The sequence below is a fragment of the Salvelinus alpinus genome, chromosome 17, assembly GCF_045679555.1.
Source record: "Salvelinus alpinus chromosome 17, SLU_Salpinus.1, whole genome shotgun sequence".
In the NCBI taxonomy this organism is placed as follows: Eukaryota; Metazoa; Chordata; class Actinopteri; order Salmoniformes; family Salmonidae; genus Salvelinus; species Salvelinus alpinus.
In genome coordinates, this window is record NC_092102.1 from 3054506 (window position 1) to 3077194 (window position 22689).

The 22689-nt window shown below is 47.0% G+C and overlaps 1 protein-coding gene across 1 annotated transcript in view; it reads left to right on the top strand.

Annotated features, from left to right (window-relative positions):
- LOC139541964 (voltage-gated potassium channel KCNC1-like) overlaps nucleotides 1–22095 on the top strand; it is a 49575-nt gene extending 27480 nt beyond the window's left edge. The window contains exon 4 of the mRNA XM_071346902.1: nucleotides 18134–22095. Within this exon, the coding sequence (XP_071203003.1) occupies nucleotides 18134–18147 (14 nt within the window). The 3' untranslated portion in view covers nucleotides 18148–22095. The remainder of the gene's footprint in view (nucleotides 1–18133) is intronic.
- Nucleotides 22096–22689: the final 594 nt, after the last annotated feature.

Genomic DNA, 22689 nt, shown 5'->3' on the forward strand with positions numbered 1-22689 from the left:
CATTGTACAAACATTATTGGGCACAGACAACAGCACAAAGGGCAAGAAGGTAGAGACAACAATACATCACGCAAAGCAGCCACAACTGTCAGTAAGAGTGTCCATGATTGAGTCTTTGAATAAAGAGATTGAGATAAAACTGTCCAGTTTGAGTGTTTGTTGCAGCTCATTCCAGTCGCTAGCTGCAGCGAACTGAAAAGACGAGCGACCCATGGATGTGTGTACTTTGGGGACCTTTAACAGAATGTGACTGGCAGAACAGGTGTTGTATGTGGAGGATGAGGGCTGCAGTAGATATCTGATAGGGGGGCGTGAGGCCTAAGAGGGTCTTATAAATAAGCATCAACCAGTGGGTCTTGCAACGGGTATACAGAGATGACCAGTTTACAGAGGAGTATAGGGTGCAGTGATGTGTCCTATAAGGAGCATTGGTGGCAAATCTGATGGCTGAATGGTAAAGAAAATCTAGCTGCTCGAGAGCACCCTTACCTGCTGATCTATAAATTATGTCTCTGTAATCTAGCATGGGTAGGATGGTCATCTGAATCGGGGTTAGTTTGGCAGCTGGGGTGAAAGAGGAGCGATTATGATCGAGGAAACCAAGTCTAGATTGAACTTTAGCCTGCAGCTTTGATTTGTGCTGAGAGAAGGACAGTGCACTGTCTAGCCATACTGTCAGGTTTTGGCCAAGACTGTTCGGGTTTTGGTCACTAGATGTCCCCATTGCACCTTTTTTGTACCTTTTTGTTTTTCTTGCTCTAATTATTGTTTGCATCTGTAGGTCATTCCCTTGTTAGTATTTAAACCCTGTGTGTTCCTCAGTTCCTTGCTCAGTGTTTGTAAGTTAGCACCCAGCCCCAGCCCAAGCCTTGTTTTATATAGATATTTCTCTTGTTGGATTTTCCAGAGGTTCTCTGGTTTAGTTCTTGTGTATTATTTGAGTAGTCTTTTGAGGTTTGTTTTTCCCTGCTGTTTTTACCACTTTGTGGAGTTTATTTTGTATTTTGGAGGATTTCCATTTTGTGCCTCTTGGCTTTATTTTTGGACATTGTGGATTTAGTTTCTTTGCCTGAAGATTTTGTTCTTTAATTAAACCACCATCTCTAGTACTGCTGTGTCTGCCTCATCTTCTGGGTTCTGACGATTATTAGTGACTGTTTCTCGCACCGGGTCCTGACAGAAACACTGAGCCATTATAATGAACCCAGAGGCAGCCAGTACCCAGGATCTTTTTTCCATGCTGTCCCACCACGAGGGGACTGTCCAACGCCACGAAGCTGCTCTGGTTCAGCAAGAGGCCTTAATGGCTAGACATTCTCAACTTCTGTCAGAGATGCTGACTTCCATAAAGCAGATTTCGGATCGACTTTCCCCGGCAACCGCTTCTGCTCCAGTTCATCCGATTCAAGTGCCCCTGGCAGTTAACCCCCTGGCTGAACCTCGTCTGCCGCCTCCCCAACGGTTCTCAGGGGATCCGAGTGTTTGTAAGGGGTTTTTCACCCAATGTTCTCTCTCCTTTGAGCTGCAACCATCGTCGTTTCCCACCGACCGGTCCAAGATAGCATATATCATCACCCTGCTGTCGGAAAAAGCCCTAGCCTGGGCTACTGCTGTGTGGGATGCCCAAAGTCCCTGCTGTGCCAGCTACTCTACCTTTGCTGAAGAATTCAAGCGAGTGTTTCAAGGTCCTACCAACGGCCCTGACTCAGCCAAACAGCTCCTGACTCTCCGCCAAGGTCGGCGCAGCGTGACGGACTATGCCATCCAGTTCCGCACTGTGGCAGCAGCAAGTGGCTGGAACGACGAGGCGCTCACAGTGTGTTTTTTGAAGGGTCTTTCTGACACCATCCAAGATGAACTGGCCACTCGGGAACCACCGGACAACCTCGAGTCCCTTATCAAGTTGGCTTCACGCATAGACCAGCGTCTGAGAGAGAGAGAACTCAACCGTAGACCGCTCACCCTAGCTCCTATCGGTTCCAGCTCCGAGTCTCCACCTTTATCCTCGCTGGCTCCACCAGAACCCATGCAGGTTGGACGCATCTCCCAGGCTGAGAGAGACCGCCGGATGAGGGAGCGATGCTGTCTATATTGCGGCAAACCGGGCCATTTCCGCTCCACGTGTCCCGGGCTCCAGGGAAACGCACTCTCCCGTGCAGGCCTGGGAGGACTGTAACGGGAAACATAACCTCCTCCCATCCATCCAACTCCCGCCTGCTCATTCCAGTTACCCTTTCCTGGGACGACCACGAGTTTTCTCTTCAAGCCTTGGTAGACTCTGGAGCCGCAGGTAACTTCATGGATGGGGTCTGGGCGAAGGAGAATGGCGTTCCTTCTGAACCTCTAAGTGACCCCATAAGGGTTACTACTTTGGATAGAAGCCCTTTGGGATCTGGACTTGTCACTCGTGCCACTACCCCCTTGCGACTTTCAGTTTCCCAACACCAGGAAGTGATGAACTTTCATCTGATCTCCTGTTCCGAGTTCCCTCTCGTCCTTGGTTATCCCTGGCTTCACAGCCATAACCCTCACATCGACTGGTCTGTGGGCACTATCAAGCAGTGGGGTCCTACGTGCCAAGCCACTTGTATCTTCCCGAGTTCCCAGAGTTCCCCTTCCGAGTCTCTAGAATCCATCGACCTGTCCCGAGTTCCCGAGTGTTACCATGACCTCAAACTGGTATTTAGCAAACAGAGGGCCACCAAACTACCACCCCATAGACCTTACGATTGCACCATCGACCTGTTGCGGGGACCTGCCCTCCCAGGGGTCGGATCTTTTCCCTTTCTCCTCCCGAACGAGCTGCTATGGATACCTACATCAAGGACGCTCTGGCAGCAGGCCTCATGCGTCCATCTACCTCGCCGGCGGGAGCAGGGTTTTTCTTTGTGGCCAAGAAAGACGGTGGATTACGACCTTGCATCGACTACCGGGGACTCAATGCCATAACCGTCCGTAACCGCTACCCGCTACCCCTTATGGCCACAGCCTTTGAGCTGCTCCAGGAAGCAGTTGTCTTCACTAAGCTTGACCTGCGGAACGCATACCATCTTGTGCGGATCAAACCCGGGGACGAGTGGAAGACCGCTTTCAACACGCCTACTGGTCACTACGAATACTCGGTGATGCCCTTCGGCCTGACCAACGCTCCGGCTGTGTTCCAAGCGCTCATAAACGATGTGCTTAGGGATATGCTTAACATCTTTGTGTTTGTTTACTTGGATGACATCCTCATCTTTTCGAGCTCCCTTCAAGAACACACTAAGCATGTCAGACAAGTGCTCAAACGCCTCCTAGACAGCCATTTGTACGTTAAGCCGGAAAAGTGTGAATTCCATTCCTCTCGAGTACAATTCCTGGGATTTATAGTGGAACCCGGTCGAGTCCAGATGGACCCCAAGAAGGTAGGGGCGGTAGCGGATTGGCCCACCCCCAAGTCCGTTAAGGAAGTTCAGCGTTTCCTGGGCTTCACCAACTTTTACCGCAAGTTCATCAAGAACTTCAGCTCGGTGGCAGCCCCTCTCTCAGCTGTAACCAAGGGTGGCAACACAAGGTTTCTGTGGGGAAGAGAAGCTGAGACGGCCTTCCAAGGACTCAAGCAGCGCATCCTCTCTGCTCCCATCCTGACACTACCAACGGCGGATGAACCTTTTGTGGTGGAGGTAGACGCATCAGAGGTTGGGGTTGGAGCTGTCCTGTCTCAGAGGGGTGAAGACAAGAAGCTTCATCCTTGCGCCTTCTTCTCTCACCGGCTTACCCCGGCCGAGAGGAATTATGATGTGGGGGATCGTGAACTCCTAGCGGTTAAGATGGCATTGAAGGAATGGAGACACTGGCTCGAGGGGGCTTCTCAACCGTTTCAAGTGCTTACGGACCACAAAAATCTGGAGTATATCCAGCAGGCGAAGCGGTTGAACTCCAGACAAGCTCGATGGTCTCTTTTCTTCAGCCGATTTCAGTTTATCCTCACCTATAGACCCGGGTCGAAGAATCTCAAACCGGACGCCTTGTCACGAATCTACTCTCCTGCCATTCGAGAAGATACTGACATGACTGTCCTTCCGGCCGCTAAGATCGTGGCTCCGATCTCGTGGCAAGTGGAGGATACCGTGAAACAAGCTCAAGCCATCGAACCGGGCCCTGGAGGAGGTCCTGCTAATCGGTTGTTTGTTCCCAAGGCAGCAAGGTCCCAAGTCCTTCTGTGGGGGCACTCCTCTCGCCTCACCTGTCACCCGGGCGTAGGTCGCACCTTGGAGTTCATCCAGCGTAAGTTCTGGTGGCCCACCATAAAAGAAGACGTTGCCACTTTCGTCAAGGCCTGTTCCGTGTGCTGCCAGGGCAAATCCTCTCACCTCCGCCCTCAAGGACTCCTTCACCCTCTATCTATTCCCCACCGACCCTGGTCCCATATCTCGTTGGACTTTATTACTGGCCTTCCTCCGTCCCATGGTAATACTACGATCCTAGTCATCATCGACAGGTTTTCTAAGGCGGCCAGGTTTGTTCCCTTGACCAAATTACCTTCTGCCAAGGAAACAGCTGAGTTGGTGATTAACCATGTGTTCCGAGTCTTTGGGATTCCGCAAGATATGGTTTCCGACAGAGGTCCCCAGTTCGCCTCAAGGTTTTGGAAGGCCTTCTGCCAACTCATAGGGGCCACGGCCAGTTTATCTTCAGGGTACCATCCGGAGTCCAATGGCCAAACTGAGAGGATGAATCAGGAGCTGGAAACCACCCTCAGATGCATGGTTTCCAACAACCCGTCCACATGGTCATCCTTCATTGTTTGGGCCGAGTACGCGCACAACACCTTGTGCTCCTCCTCCACTGGTATATCCCCGCATGAGTGTCAGTTTGGCTATGCGCCTCTATTGTTCCCGGACCAGGAGGCAGAAGTCAGAGTGCCTTCAGCCTCGAGGTTCATCAGACGCTGTCGGCTTACGTGGAAGAAGGCACGTCTTAATCTTCTGCGTTCCTCTCAGCAGTACCAACGACAAGCCAACAGACGTCGCCGTCCCGGTCCTACCCTGTACCCCGGCCAGAGAGTATGGCTCTCAACTAAGAACTTACCACTACGGGTGGAGTCTCGCAAGCTGTCCCAGAGGTTCATCGGTCCCTTTAAGATTGCCAGGAGAGTCAATCCCGTTACTTTTCGCCTGCACTTACCCAGATCCCTTAAGATCAATCCAACATTTCACATTTCTTTATTAAAACCTGTTGTTTTTTCTCCCCTTATCCCGGCAGGCAGACCTCCCCCTCCGCCCCGTGTCATCGGTGGCCAGTCGGCTTATACCGTCCACCGGATACTGGATTCCCGCCGGGTGCAGCGGTCCTGGCAGTATCTGGTGGACTGGGAAGGCTACGGTCCCGAGGAGCGCTCCTGGGTTCCTGCCAAGGACATACTGGACCCTGACCTCATTCGTCAGTTCAGGACCCTCCACCCTGAGAAGGCTGGTAGGAACGTCAGGAGCCGTTCCTAGGAGGGGGATTCTGTCAGGTTTTGGCCAAGACTGTTCGGGTTTTGGTCACTAGATGTCCCCATTGCACCTTTTTTGTACCTTTTTGTTTTTCTTGCTCTAATTATTGTTTGCATCTGTAGGTCATTCCCTTGTTAGTATTTAAACCCTGTGTGTTCCTCAGTTCCTTGCTCAGTGTTTGTAAGTTAGCACCCAGCCCCAGCCCAAGCCTTGTTTTATATAGATATTTCTCTTGTTGGATTTTCCAGAGGTTCTCTGGTTTAGTTCTTGTGTATTATTTGAGTAGTCTTTTGAGGTTTGTTTTTCCCTGCTGTTTTTACCACTTTGTGGAGTTTATTTTGTATTTTGGAGGATTTCCATTTTGTGCCTCTTGGCTTTATTTTTGGACATTGTGGATTTAGTTTCTTTGCCTGAAGATTTTGTTCTTTTAATTAAACCACCATCTCTAGTACTGCTGTGTCTGCCTCATCTTCTGGGTTCTGACGATTATTAGTGACTGTTTCTCGCACCGGGTCCTGACACATACTCCTAAGTACTTGTATGAGGTGACTACCTCAAGCTCTAAACCCTCAGAGGTAGTAATCACACCTGTGCGGGAGAGGGGCTTTCTTCTTATTAAACCACAAGATCTTTGTTTTGGAGGTGTTCAGAACAAGGTTAAGGGTAGAGAAAGCTTGTTGGACACTAAGAAAGCTTTATTGTAGAGCATTTACCACAAAATCCAGGGAGGGGCCAGCTGAGTATATGACTGTATCATCTGCATATAAATGGATGAGAGAGCTTCCTACTGCCTGAGCTATGTTGTTGATGTAAATTGAGAAGAACGTGGGGCTTAGGATAGAGTCTTAGGGTACGCCCTTGGTGACAGGCAGTGGCTGAGACAGCAGATGTTCTGACTTTATACACTGCACTCTTTGATAGGGGTAGTTAGCAAACCAGGCCAAAGACCCCTCAGACACCAATACTGCTTAGCCGGCCCACAAGAATGGAATGGTCTACCGTATCAAAAGCTTTGGCCAAGTCAATAAAAATATCAGCACAACAATGCTTAGAATCAAGGGCAATGGTGACATCATTGAGGACCTTTAAGGTTGCAATGACACATCCATAACCTGAGAGGAAACCAGATTGCATACCAGAGAGAATACTATAGACTGCATGCTAGATGTTTTCCGCCTAGCAGTAGGAGACAATCCCAAGTATACAGTGCATTCGGAAAGTATTTAGACCCCTTGACTTTTTCAACATTTTGTTATGTTACAGCCTTATTCTAAAATTGATTAAATCATTTTTCTTTTCTCATCAAACTACACACAATACCACAAAATGGCAAAGCAAAAACAGTTTTTTATTTTTAGAATCTCATTTGCATAAGTATTGAGACCATTTACTCAGAACTTTGTTGAAGCACCTTGGGCAGGGATTACTGCTCGAGTCTTCTTGGGTATGACGCTCTGACATGCACTGTCAACTGTGGGACCTTATATAGACAGGTGTGCATTTCCAGATCATGTCCAATCAATTGAATTTACCACTGGTGTACTCCAATCAAATTGTAGAAACAGCTCAAGGAAAATCAAAGGAAACCGGATGCACCTGAGCTCAATTTTGAGTCTCATAGCAAAGGTTCTGAATACTGTAAATAAGGTATTTAAGTTGATTTTATTTTAGCAATTTGTAAAAATTAAAAATTAAAACTCTGTCATGGGGTATTGTGTCTAGATTGGTGAGGGAAAATAATTAATTTTTGAATAAGTCTAAAAAGGAATGGGTCTGAACACTATCAAATCAAAGTTTATTTGTCACGTGCGCCGAATACAACCGGTATTATTACAGTGAAATGCTTACTTACAGGCTCTAACCAATGGTGCGAAGAAAGGTGTGTGTGTAGGTAAGTAAAGAAATACAACAACAGTAAAAAGACATTTGAAAATAAGAGTAGCAAGGCTATATATGACAGACAAAATGAGAAAGAATTATCCAGAAAATCACATTGTAGGATTTTTTATGAATTTATTTGCAAATTATGGTGAAAAATAAGTATTTGGTCAACAACAAAAGTTTATCTCAATACTTTGTTATATACCCTTTGTTGGCAATGACAGAGGTCAAACGTTTTCTGTAAGTCTTCACAAGGTTTTCACACACTGTTGCTGGTATTTTGGCCCATTCCTCCATGCAGATCTCCTCTAGAGCAGTGATGTTTTGGGGCTGTTGCTGGGCAACATGGACTTTCAACTCCCTCCAAAGATTTTCTATGGGGTTGAGATCTGGAGACTGGCTAGGCCACTCCAGGACCTTGAAATGCTTCTTACGAAGCCACTCCTTCGTTGCCCGGGCGGTGTGTTTGGGATCATTGTCATGCTGAAAGACCCAGCCACGTTTCATCTTCAATGCCCTTGCTGATGGAAGGAGGTTTTCACTCAAAATCTCACGATACATGGTCCCATTCATTCTTTCCTTTACACGGATCAGTCGTCCTGGTCCCTTTGCAGAAAAACAGCCCCAAAGCATGATGTTTCCACCCCCATGCTTCACAGTAGGTATGGTGTTCTTTGGATGCAACTCAGCATCCTTTGTCCTCCAAACACGACGAGTTGAGTTTTTACCAAAAAGTTATATTTTGGTTTCATCTGACCATGCCTAGTCGTGCCTAGAGTCGTGCCTGGCCATTCTCCCAATCTTCTTCTGGATCATCCAAATGCTCTCTAGCAAACTTCAGACGGGCCTGGACATGTACTGGCTTAAGCAGGGGGACACGTCTGGCACTGCATGATTTGAGTCCCTGGCGGCGTAGTGTGTTACTGATGGTAGGCTTTGTTACTTTGGTCCCAGCTCTCTGCAGGTCATTCACTAGGTCCCCCCGAGTGGTTCCCCCACGGGGTGAGATCTTGCGTGGAGCCCCAGATCGAGGGAGATTATCAGTGGTCTTGTATGTCTTCCATTTCCTAATAATTGCTCCCACAGTTGTTTTCTTCAAACCAAGCTGCTTACCTATTGCAGATTCAGTCTTCCTGTTATGCTGGTGAATGAGGACCCAAAAGCGACGTAATAGAAACAGAGTCTTTATTCCAGTCATAAGCAAACAATGATACTCCTGGATATTAACAAAGGAAAATCCAAAACAGGAAACTGAAATCCTCTCGTTAGTAGAGAGGAATGACTGGAGACGCGACCACAGACTGCAGGTCGCTTCAGGAAGGCACAGGCCGTAGCTGACATAGACACCTGCTCACACGCAGCATCTGAAGAAGGCAAAAACACGACAGGGCGGAACAAGGACACAGAACAGCAAACATCAAACAAGAATCCGACAAGGACAGAAGCGGAAAACAGAGGGAGAAATAGGGACTCTAATCAGAGGGCAAAATAGGGGACAGGTGTGAAAGAGTAAATGAGGTCGTTAGGAGAATGAGAAACAGCTGGGAGCAGGAACGGAACGATAGAGAGAGAGAGCGGGAGAGGGAGAGAGGGAGGAGGAGAGAGAGGGATAGAAAGAGGGAAAGAACCTAATAAGACCAGCAGAGGGAAGCACAGGGACCCGACATGATGATCAAAGACAAAACATGACAGTACCCCCCCACTCACCGAGCGCCTCCTGGCGCACTCGAGGAGGAACCCTGGCGGCAACGAAGGAAATCATCAATCAACGAACGGTCCAGCACGTCCCGAGATGGAACCCAACTCCTCTCCTCAGGACCGTAACCCTCCCAATCCACTAAGTACTGGTGACCACGTCCCCGAGAACGCATGTCCATGATCTTCCGTACCTTGTAAATAGGTGCGCCCTCGACAAGGACGGGGGGGGGGGAGGGAAGACGAACGGGGGCGCGAAGAAAAGGCTTGACACAAGAGACATGGAAGACAGGGTGGACGCGACGAAGATGTCGCGGAAGAAGCAGTCGCACAGCGACAGGATTGACGACCTGAGAGACACGGAACGGACCAATGAACCGCGGAGTCAACTTGCGAGAAGCTGTCGTAAGGGGAAGGTTACGAGTGGAAAGCCACACTCTCTGGCCGCGACAATACCTAGGACTCTTAATCCTACGTAATTTTGGCGGCTCTCACAGTCTGCGCCCTGTAACGGCAAAGTGCAGACCTGACCCTCCTCCAGGTGCGCTCACAACGTTGGACAAAAGCCTGAGCGGAGGGAACGCTGGACTCGGCGAGCTGGGACGAGAACAGAGGAGGCTGGTACCCAAGACTACTCTGAAATGGAGATAGCCCGGTAGCAGACGAAGGAAGCGAGTTGTGAGCGTACTCAGCCCAGGGGAGCTGTTCTGCCCAAGACGCAGGGTTTCGAAACGAAAGGCTGCGTAATATGCGACCAATCGACTGATTGGCCCTTTCTGCTTGACCGTTAGACTGGGGATGAAACCCGGAAGAGAGACTGACGGAAGCACCAATCAAACGACAGAACTCCCTCCAAAACTGTGACGTGAATTGCGGGCCTCTGTCTGAAACGGCGTCTAACGGGAGACCATGAATTCTGAACACATTCTCAATGATGATTTGTGCCGTCTCCTTAGCGGAAGGAAGCTTAGCGAGGGGAATGAAATGTGCCGCCTTAGAGAACCTATCGATAACCGTAAGAATCACAGTCTTCCCCGCAGACGAAGGCAGACCGGTAATAAAGTCTAAGGCGATGTGAGACCAAGGTCGAGAAGGAATGGGAAGCGGTCTGAGACGACCGGCAGGAGGAGAGTTACCTGACTTAGTCTGCGCGCAGTCCGAACAAGCAGCCACGAAACGGCGCGTGTCCCGCTCCTGAGTAGGCCACCAAAACCGCTGGCGAATAGAAGCAAGCGTACCCCGAACGCCGGGGTGGCCAGCTAACTTGGCAGAATGAGCCCACTGAAGAACAGCCAGACGAGTAGAGACAGGAACGAACAGAAGGTTACTAGGACAAGCGCGCGGCGACGCAGTGTGAGTGAGTGCTTGCTTTACCTGTCTCTCAATTCCCCAGACAGTCAACCCGACAACACGCCCTTCAGGGAGAATCCCCTCGGGGTCGGTAGAAGCCACAGAAGAACTAAAGAGACGGGATAAGGCATCAGGCTTGGTGTTCTTATTTCCCGGGCGATAGGAAATCACGAACTCGAAACGAGCGAAAAACAACGCCCAACGAGCTTGACGTGCATTAAGTCGTTTGGCAGAACGGATGTACTCAAGGTTCTTATGGTCAGTCCAAACGACAAAAGGGACGGTCGCCCCCTCCAACCACTGTCGCCATTCGCCTATGGCTAAGCGGATGGCGAGCAGTTCGCGGTTACCCACATCATAGTTGCGTTCCGATGGCGACAGGCGATGAGAAAAGTAAGCGCAAGGATGGACCTTATCGTCAGACTGGAAGCGCTGGGACAGAATGGCTCCCACGCCCACCTCTGAAGCGTCAACCTCGACAATGAATTGTTTAGTGACGTCAGGAGTAACAAGGATAGGGGCGGATGTAAAACGCTTCTTGAGGAGATCAAAAGCTCCCTGGGCGGAACCGGACCACTTAAAGCAAGTCTTGACAGAAGTCAGAGCTGTGAGAGGGGCAGCCACTTGACCGAAATTACGAATGAAACGCCGATAGAAATTAGCGAAACCGAGAAAGCGCTGCAACTCGACACGTGACTTAGGAACGGGCCAATCGCTGACAGCCTGGACCTTAGCGGGATCCATCTGAATGCCTTCAGCGGAAATAACAGAACCGAGAAATGTGACAGAGGAGACATGAAAGGCGCACTTCTCAGCCTTCACGTAGAGACAATTCTCTAAAAGGCGCTGGAGTACACGTCGAACGTGCTGAACATGAATCTCGAGTGACGGTGAAAAAATCAGGATATCGTCAAGGTAAACGAAAACAAAGATGTTCAGCATGTCTCTCAGTACATCATTAACTAATGCCTGAAAGACAGCTGGAGCATTAGCGAGACCGAACGGCAGAACCCGGTATTCAAAATGCCCTAACGGAGTGTTAAACGCCGTTTTCCACTCGTCCCCCTCTCTGATGCGTACGAGATGGTAAGCGTTACGAAGGTCCAACTTAGTAAAAAACCTGGCTCCCTGCAGAATCTCGAAGGCTGACGACATAAGGGGAAGCGGATAACGATTCTTAACCGTTATGTCATTCAGCCCTCGATAATCCACGCAGGGGCGCAGAGTACCGTCCTTCTTCTTAACAAAGAAAAACCCCGCTCCGGCGGGAGAGGAAGAAGGCACCACGGTACCGGCGTCGAGAGAAACAGACAGATAATCCTCGAGAGCCTTACGTTCGGGAGCCGACAGAGAGTATAGTCTACCCCGAGGGGGAGTGGTCCCCGGAAGGAGATCAATACAACAATCATACGACCGGTGAGGAGGAAGGGAGCTGGCTCTGGACCGACTGAAGACCGTGCGCAGATCATGATATTCCTCCGGCACTCCTGTCAAATCACCAGGTTCCTCCTGAGTAGAGGGGACAGAAGAAACAGGAGGGATAGCAGACATTAAACACTTCACATGACAAGAAACGTTCCAGGATAGGATAGAATTACTAGACCAATTAATAGAAGGATTATGACATACTAGCCAGGGATGACCCAAAACAACAGGTGTAAAAGGTGAACGAAAAATCAAAAAGGAAATGGTCTCACTGTGGTTACCAGATACTGTGAGGGTTAAAGGTAGTGTCTCACATCTGATACTGGGGAGAAGACTACCATCTAAGGCGAACATGGGCGTGGACTTCCCTAACTGTCTGAGAGGAATGTCATGTTTCCGAGCCCATGCTTCGTCCATAAAACAACCCTCAGCCCCAGAGTCTATCAAGGCACTGCAGGAAGCAGCCGAACCGGTCCAGCGTAGATGGACCGACAAGGTAGTACAGGATCTTGATGGAGAGACCTGAGTAGTAGCGCTCACCAGTAGCCCTCCGCTTACTGATGAGCTCTGGCCCTTTACGGGACATGACATGACAAAATGTCCAGCAGAACCGCAATAGAGGCAAAGGCGGTTGGTGATTCTCCGTTCCCTCTCCCTAGTCGAGATGCGAATACCTCCCAGCTGCATGGGCTCAGTCTCTGAGCCGGTGGAAGGAGATGGTTGAGATGCGGAGAGGGGAAACACCGTTAACGCGAGCTCTCTTTCACGAGCTCGGTGACGAAGATCTACCCGTCGTTCTATGCGGATGGCGAGTGCAATCAAAGAGTCCACGCTGGAAGGAACCTCCCGGGAGAGAATCTCATCCTTAACCTCAGCGTGGAGTCCCTCCAGAAAACGAGCGAGCAACGCCGGCTCGTTCCAGTCACTGGATGCAGCCAGAGTGCGAAACTCTATAGAGTAATCCGTTATGGATCGATCACCTTGACATAGGGAAGCCAGGGCCCTGGAAGCCTCCTTCCCAAAAACTGAACGATCAAAAACCCGTATCATCTCCTCTTTAAAGTTCTGATAAACGTTAGAACACTCAGCCCTTGCCTCCCAGATAGCTGTGCCCCACTCCCGAGCCCGACCAGTAAGGAGTGATATGACGTAAGCGATCCGAGCTCTCTCTCTTGAGTATGTGTTGGGCTGGAGAGAGAACACAATATCACACTGGGTGAGAAAGGAGCGACACTCAGTGGGCTGCCCAGAGTAACATGGTGGGTTATTAACCCTAGGTTCCGGAGACTCGGAAGACCAGGAAGTAGCTGGTGGCACGAGACGAAGACTCTGAAACTGTCCTGACAGGTCGGACACCTGAGCGGCCAGGGTCTCAACGGCATGACGAGCAGCAGACAATTCCTGCTCGTGTCTGCCGAGCATTGCTCCCTGGAACTTGACGGCAGTGTTGAGAGAATCCGTAGTCGCTGGGTCCATCTTGGTCGGATTCTTCTGTTATGCTGGTGAATGAGGACCCAAAAGCGACGTAATAGAAACAGAGTCTTTATTCCAGTCATAAGCAAACAATGATACTCCTGGATATTAACAAAGGAAAATCCAAAACAGGAAACTGAAATCCTCTCGTTAGTAGAGAGGAATGACTGGAGACGCGACCACAGACTGCAGGTCGCTTCAGGAAGGCACAGGCCGTAGCTGACATAGACACCTGCTCACACGCAGCATCTGAAGAAGGCAAAAACACGACAGGGCGGAACAAGGACACAGAACAGCAAACATCAAACAAGAATCCGACAAGGACAGAAGCGGAAAACAGAGGGGGAAATAGGGACTCTAATCAGAGGGCAAAATAGGGGACAGGTGTGAAAGAGTAAATGAGGTCGTTAGGAGAATGAGAAACAGCTGGGAGCAGGAACGGAACGATAGAGAGAGAGAGCGGGAGAGGGAGAGAGGGAGGAGGAGAGAGAGGGATAGAAAGAGGGAAAGAACCTAATAAGACCAGCAGAGGGAAGCACAGGGACAAGATATGATGATCAAAGACAAAACATGACACTTCCCAGCCTGGTGAAGATCTACAATTTTGTTTCTGGTGTCCTTTGACAGCTCTTTGGTCTTGGCCATAGTGGAGTTTGGAGTGTGACTGTTTGAGGTTGTGGACAGGTGTCTTTTATACTGATAACAAATTCAAACAGGTGCCATTAATACAGGTAACGAGTGGAGGACAGAGGAGCCTCTTAAAGAGGTCTGTGAGAGCCAGAAATCTTGCTTGTTTGTAGGTGACCAAATACTTATTTTCCACCATAATTTGCAAATAAATTCATTAAATATCCTACAATGTGATTTTCTGGAATTTTTTTTCTCATTTTGTCTGTCATAGTTGAAGTGTACCTATGATGAAAATTACAGGCCTCTCTCATCTTTTTAAGTGGGAGAACTTGCACAATTGGTGGCTGACTAAATACTTTTTTGCCCCACTGTACATGTAGGTATGGTTAAAGTAACTATGCATGTATGATGCACAGAGAGTAGCAGTAGAGTAAAAAGAGGGGTTGGCGGGTGGTGGGATACAATGCAGATAGCCCAGTTAGCCAATGTGCTGGAGCACTGGTTGGTCGCTCCAATTGAGGTAGTATGTACATGAATGTATAGTTAAAGTGACTATGCATATAAGATAAACAGAGAGTAGCGGGAGCGTAAAAGAGGGGTTAGGGGGGCACACAATGCAAATAGTCCGGGTAACCATTTAGTTACCTGTTCAGGAGTCTTATGGCTTGGGGGTAAAAACTGTTGAGAAGCCTTTTTGTTTTAGACTTGGCACTCCGGTACCGCTTGCCATGGGGTAGTAGAGAGAACAGTCTATGACTGGGGTGGCTGGGGTCTTTGACAATTTTTAGGGCCTTCCTCTGACACCGCCTGGTGTAGAGGTCCTGGATGGCAGGCAGCTTTGCCCCAGTGATGTACTGGGCCGTACGCACTACCCTCTGAAGTGCCTTGCGGTCGGAGGCCAAGCAATTGCCGTACCAGGCAGTGATGCAACCGGTCAGGATGCCTTCAATGTTGCAGCTGTAAAACCTTTTGAGGATCTCAGGACCCATGCCAAATCTTTTTAGTTTCCTGAGGGGTAATAGGCTTTGTCGTGCCCTCTTCACGACTGTCTTGGTGTGTTTGGACCATTCTAGTTTGTTGTTGATGTGGACACCAAGGAATTTGAAGCTCTCAACCTGCTCCACTACAGCCCGGTTGATGAGAATGGGGGCGTGCTCGGTGCTCCTTTTCATGTAGTCCACAATCATCTCCTTAGTCTTGGTTACGTTGAGGGATAGGTTGTTATTCTGGCACCACCCGGCCAGGCCTCTGACCTCCTCCCTATAGGCTGTCTCGTCGTTGTCGGTGATCAGGCCTACCACTGTTGTGTCATCTGCAAACTTTACATTTACATTTTACATTTACATTTTAGTCATTTAGCAGACGCTCTTATCCAGAGCGACTTACAGTAGAGTGCATACATTTTATAACATTTTTTTTTTTTTTTTTTTTTTTTTTACATACTGAGACAAGGATATCCCTACCGGCCAAACCCTCCCTAACCCGGACGACGCTATGCCAATTGTGCGTCGCCCCACGGATCTCCCGGCTGCAACAGAGCCTGGGCGCGAACCCAGCCCAGCCTGGGCGCGAACCCAGAGACTCTGGTGGCGCAGCTAGCACTGCGATGCAGTGCCCTAGACCAATGCGCCACCCGGAAACTTAATGATGGTGTTAGAGTCGTGCCTGGCCATGCAGTCGTGGGTGAACAGGGAGTACAGGAGGGGACTGAGCACGCACCCCTGGGGAGCTCCAGTGTTGAGGATCAGCGTGGCAGATGTGTTGCTACCTACCCTCACCACCTGGGGGCAGGAAGTCCAGGATCCAGTTGCAGAGGGAGGTGTTTAGTCCCAGGTTCCTGAGCTTCGTGATGAGCTTTGAGGGTACTATGGTGTTGAACGCTGAGCTGTAGTCAATGAATAGCATTCTCACACAGGTGTTCCTTTTGTCCAGGTGGGAAAGGGCAGTGTGGTGCAATAGAGATGGCATCATCTGTGGATCTGTTTGGGCAGTATGCAAATTGGAGTGGGTCTAGGGTTTCTGGGGTAATGGTGTTGATGTGAGCCATTACCAGCCTTTCAAAGCACTTCATGGCTACGGACGTGAGTGCTACGGGTCTGTAGTCATTTAGGCAGGTTGCCTTTGTGTTCTTGGGCACAGGGACTATGGTGGTCTGCTTGAAGCATGTTAGTATTACAGACTTAATCAGGGACATGTTGAAAATGTCAGTGAAGACACCTGCCAGTTGGTCAGCACATGCCCGGAGCACACGTCCTGGTAATCCGTCAGATTGGCCAACATAGTGGCTACTGAATGTTGGCCATGTGAAGTTGTCAGGAATCTAAAGGAAATCTTGATAAATGGCCTGTTTAAAACCACAGATTCTGTGTCAATTAGACTTTGCTCTTGTCACTCTTGTCAGAAAATGGGCACACGTATGACTTATGAAACGATGTTAAAAAGGCTCCTTTAGCTACTTCCCTGACAACATTTGGTCCAATGTTTGATCAATGAAACCTGAGCTTTGTGTATTTGCTGCTGTGTCTTGGTCTAAAAGAGAACTGCTATGCCTTTGACCAAATGGTTGTCTGAAACACCTGAACATAACATAATTGGTCAGTGCTTTTGCATTATTAGGCCATGTTGGGTGTTTTTTTCCCCCAACTGGTCTGAAGGTTTTAATGTTTTATTCAGGGTCAATGACATCCTCTTCTTCCAACTCACTGTCAGACTCCGAATTGATAGACATGATTCTGAAAATGCTTCATCTTCCAAAGTGGAATATGCACGCTCCTTCCACACTAGCTTCTCTCTGTGCAAAAATTATTTCTAAGGCCCTCTGAGCAGAGATTCGTTTTTGCCATACTGATTGTGGTAATGCAAAGCTATTTATTTGTTGTGTCCCTCCCCCAATTTGCACCTGGCTGGGGTAGAGTGTCGGAAAATACTGAATTGTTTATAATACATTGTGCAGGTTCCCGCAAGACATTGTGTAGTTTCACACACTACAATGGGTAAAGAGTGTGAGAAAAGAGGGAGATAGGCAGGTTCTTGGTGCTTTGTTGAAACAGCAGGCCCAGAGAGAAGGAAGACCGAGTGAAGGCACACAATAAACCTTTTTCTGTTGAATTTGTACTTGTTTTCACCTACACACACACACACACATTTATTACCCTCGGGTCCAGTGGACCCAAACACCGCATATGTAATATAGATGTGTAGGGGGGTGCACTCAATGAAAATGTGTTCTTGTACATGTTCTTCACTGAAAATGAACCAAGGCCAATGAGTCTCAGGTTGAAAGAATTATTAATTGTATAATTTTTATTTTAGCAAAGATTGTAAATCCAGCCTGCCACATCCGGCCGTGATTGGGAAATCCCATAGGGCGGTGCACAATTGGCCCAGCGTCGTCCAGGGTAGGCCGTCATTGTAAAAAATGATTTGGTCTTAACTGACTTGCCTAGTTAAATCAAAAAATGTCATTAAAAAAAATGGGTTCCACGAACACCACAAGGGTTAAGCTTGCCTAATTGAAGGGGCTGAATAATTGTGCAACAAATATTGTAGTTATACATTTTTTTAAATTCATCTTAAAGGGGAAATGTCCAAATGTTTCTACTTCGTGTTCATCTCCAGCGCCACCTCCACATATGTGAAAATGAAGCGTTTCTATGTTTTGTAGTGAGGAAGATGAGGGTTTCCAGTGATGTCATAGGAGTGCATCATGTGATTTTAACCAATTATGAGTAGACATTACTAATTGGTTGATGTCATTGGAAACACTTAGAGGAAGATATTTTTTTACTACAACATATAGAAACGCACCATTTTCACGTGTTGGTCTTGGGATGTTGCTGGATATTAATATGAAGCAGAACATTGTTTTAAATATTCCTTTAAAATAAATGGCTTTATTCTTCCATTTTTTTACAGTATTTTGTGTAAATTGACAAAATGTTAATTTTATTAAATCCATTTTAATCCCATTTGTGGAGACATCTAAGGACTCTGAATACTTTTGCAAGGCACTGTAATACTATGTTGATGATGCAACAGTTGAATGCCTTATTTAACCTTTTATATTCAGAAATACAAACTGTAGCATGGATAGCATGCTAATTTCTAATACTACCACTGCCCAAATGCATTACTTTTCTTAATTGTAATCCTATTTTATCTCAGTGTACAACATTAACAGCTGTTTATTCTTGTCTTTGCAGTGTTAAGTTTCTAGCATTGGCCTTTTCTCTGAAGAAGACATACTGAGTCAATCAGAAATGATCGGAGGGAGCCACTTTACCAAGACGTGTGACACAGATGGACAGTTAAAAGGCGGATCTTTGGTGTGACGAGCAATACCGGAGGGTAGTCAAGATGAACATTAGGTTGGATCTTTATGCTGTTACCAAAGCACCCTCTTGGCAACTCCGACCACCCTTTTGAAGACTGTCCGACAGATCACAATAACTGACATGAGCGTTGCAGAGAAAAGAGCTCCTACTGCAACATTCCAGAAGACGTTATATTGTGACGCTCAACCATCTCATACAGTAACAAATAACCGACTGCAGTGCTGATCTACTGAGTAACTCACCTATACACGAGGGACCAGGTCTAACTGACTATGTAGCATCTCTGCTAACACTGTAGCATTTGTTGCCAGGGAAAAATATCGTCATGACCTTATCCATCAACAGTTTGAACAGAGTGATGTGAAAATGCGCACTGAATCAAAACTTGACATGCCTTTTTCCTCTTGTGTTACTTACCTTTACAAGAAACTATTGTACATGAGAGACAAAGACAGGTTCCACCTCAAAAGTTTATTTGGGAAACGTGTAACAACAACTAAACCAGTTAAAGGTTAAATTAACAGAGAACTGAATTTAGACATGTTATGTCTGTTCTCCCACCTCATGAGTTCATGACTTGTGGAAGTTAGAGATTGGTTATCATTCAAGCCTTTATGTATTCTATTCATTTCCATTCAATTTGGAACAATGATCCCAGGACACCAACATATGTACTTATTACACTATGATACAGTACATACTGTATGTCGATGACCATACCAAATGGATGTAGCATCAACCGAGAACCTATTAGTACTACATACACTATATTTACAAAAGTATGTGGACACCCCTTCCGATTAGTGGATTCAGCTATTTCAGCCACAGGTGTATAAATTAAAGCACACAGCCATGCAATCTCCATATACTTTGACAGTAGAATGGCCTTACTGAAAAACTGTGACTTTCAACGTGGCACCTAATAGGATGTGACCTTTCCAACAAGTCAGTTTGTCAAATTTCTGCCCTGCTAGACCTGCACCGGTCCACTATAAGTGCTGTTATTGTAAGGGGGAAACGTCTAGGAGCAACAACAGCTCGGTGGTAGGCCACACAAGCTCACAGAGCTTGTGTGGCCGAGTGCTGAAGCTTATAGCACGTGTGCTGAAGCTTATAGCACGTGAAAGTCATCTGCAAACGCTCAGTACCAAGTTCCAAACTGCATCTGGGAAAGGGGATACCTAGTCAGTTGTACAACTGAATGCATTCAACTGAAATGTCTTCCACATTTAACCCAACCCCTCTGAATCAGAGAGGTGTGGGGGGCTGCCATAATCGACATCCACGTCTTCAGCACCCGGGGAATAGTGGTTTAACTGCCTTGCTCAGGGGTAGAACAACAGATTTTTATCTTGTCAGCTCGGGGATTCAATCCAGCAACCTTTCAGGTTACTGGCCCAACGCTCTAACCACTAGGCTACCTGCCGCCCATCTGGAAGCAATGTCTGCACAAGAACTGTTCATCGAGAGCTTCATGAATTGGGTTTCCTTGGCCGAGTGGCCGCACACAAGACAAAGATCACCATGCGCAGCTGGAGTGGTGTAAAGCTTGCCGCCATTGGACTCTGGAGCAGTGGAAACACATTTTCTGGAGTGAAGAATCATGCTTCACCATCTGGCAGACTGGGTTTGGCGGATGCCAGGAAATTCAACCTGTCCCAAAGCATAGTGCCAACTGTAAAGTTTGGTGAAGGAGGAATAATGGTCTGGGGCTGTTTTTCATGGTTTGGGCTAGGCCTCTTAGTTCCAGTGAAGGGGAAACCTTAACGCTACAGCATACAATGACATTCTAGACGATTCTGTGCTTCCAACTTTGTGGCAACAGTTTGGGGAAGGTCATTTCCTGTTTCACCAAGACAATGGCCCCGTGCACGAAGCAAGGTCCATACAGAAAGTGTTTGTTGAGATCGTTGTGGAAGAACTTGACTGGCCTGCACAGAGCCCTGACCTCAACCCCATTGAACACTTTTGGGATGAATTGGAAAGCCGACTGTGAGCCAGGCCTAATCGCCCAACATCAGTGCCCGACCTCACTAATGCTCTTGTGGCTGAACGGAAGCAAGTCCTCACAGCAATGTTCCATCATCTAGTGGAAAGCCTTCCCAGAAGAGTGGAGGCTGATAAAGCAGCGACAAGGGGGGGCACCTCCATGATTTTGGAATGAGATGTTCCACATACTTTTGGTCATGTAGTGTATTTCCCCCTAGAAAAAATGGATTAACAAGACTGTCTCTCATGTACTTACTTTAAAATCCATGTGGCATATACTGGAGGTCCTGTGCATTCACTTGCTGTATGACCAGCCTATAAAGTAACAGCAGCCCATACTGTTATGGGATGAACGTTCCATATATCTAGAGCAAAGCTTTGAACTGCCTTTGGTACGTTGGCTATCGCCTTGCTTTCGTGCAAAATTACAAGTAAGAAATGCCATTAATGTATATAACAGAGGTAATTGCTGAGTATTTTTAAAAACAGATTGAATTGACTTATTTATTACAATTACATTCTTCTTGAACAAAAACCCTTAATGCACATACATGTATGACAGACACTGCTATTGGTCACTAGAAATGGACTAACTACAGCTCAAGTCAATCACGAGTAGAGCACAGACTGACTGAGTTCAAGTCCAATGCAGAGACCTGCCAACAGCAGGAATACGGTTCTAACTTAACTACAGCACAGAGGATGCCTCCACAATAAGGACACTTTGAAGTCCCATCAAAATGTTTCCGGTGGTGGAATAAGTTATCTACTGTGGTTTTTGCAAGACACCAAACATGTGTAACAGTCTTGCTTCCGTCCCTCTCCTCGCCCCTATCTGGGCTCGAACCAGGGACCCTCTGCACACATCGCCAACAGTCACCCTCGAAGCATCGTTACCCATCGCTCCACAAAAGCCGCGGCCCTTGCAGAGGAAGGGGAACAACCACTTCAAGGTCTCAGAGCGAGTGACGTCACCGATTGAAACGCTATTAGCGCGCACCACCGCTAACTAGCTAGCCATTTCACATCGGTTACACATGCACTTATTACTATTATTCCAGATGCATATATACTGCCAATGAGGAAAATATGACCCCTAATGCTTATACTGCCCCCATCTCTCTCGTTTCCCTTGCTGCCAATCAATGACCACTGACTGCATCAGGGGTCAAGCTTCTAACAAGATAGGGAACGCCCTCCAAATGAGACCATTTAATAAAGGAAAGCCGAGGACAAATGGACCAAGGAAAGTACAAAGGTGGGTATGCGTACAAAGAGAACAAATCTATATTTTGATAAACTATCCATGGCTTCAGATGGAGAAGGAACATCCTTTTCCATCTGAAAAAAAAAATGCTATTTGGAAAATCAGTTGCAAATGTCTGTTAATATTATAAAGATCTATATCGGAACTGGTTTTGCAAGAAGTAAAGAGGGAAAAGTAAAGGAATAATGTACGAAAATTTCTTTTTTGGAAAGGTGATGTGGTGGTTGGACATTAGCATCTGTGTTCCAACAAGAAAGAGGGACTCATGAGTGAGAAAAGATGTGGGGATGGCCAGAGTGGGTGGACACTGCGATTTAAACAAATGAAGGAAAAAAATTAAAATGCATTTTTTTTTTACTTTGTTTACCAGCATGATTACTCTGCATGACTTTCTTTCCTGCAAGCCTTTAGTTGAAGACAAGGGTGCTAGAGATACAAAAAAATATATTTAAAATAAATTCGAAAAAAATGTTATATGCAATTCATATTAAAAATATATATATAATGAAAGAGCTCTATTTTGTTTTGAAATAATAAAAAATGTGAATATTAAAACATGTATGTTTGCAAAATACACACGGAACTATTTTGTTAGATTTAAATCTCTGCTACTACTGTCCCACATTCCGCACTCCTTCATTCCACTTTATTGATCTCTGCAGTACTGTCTGCTTTAATTAAGCTGTACTTAAGCATTTGTTGGTCATTGTTTATTTTTTATCATTCTATCAAAATGGAGCATTTCAGGGTTCATTTGAATCTTCATATTTGTCAACTGATCATTGATTCAAAAACCACATTTCCCTGCCTTGAATCATTTTCACCACAACTGTAGCAGCAATTTTTAAATGATAGCTTTCCATACTATATGTTTGAAGGGTGTATACATTGCAACTATACAACGATTTCTGTTTTGTTTGACAATAATACACAAGTTGTCATGATTGTAGCAGGGCAAATTGATTCCATCAAATTGATACTACCTTCTATGCCTATTTGTTTGGAGACGTTTGTAACAGGTTGTTATTGGAAGTGGCTGGGTTGGTATGTTCTGAGGAAGGCAGTCTTCTTCCATTACTCAGGGGGGAGAAGGTGAAACAGGAGTTAGGCTGGAATTCAATCCGATCAGCTGTAGATCAACGTTATAGCCCGCTTGACATTTAAAAGT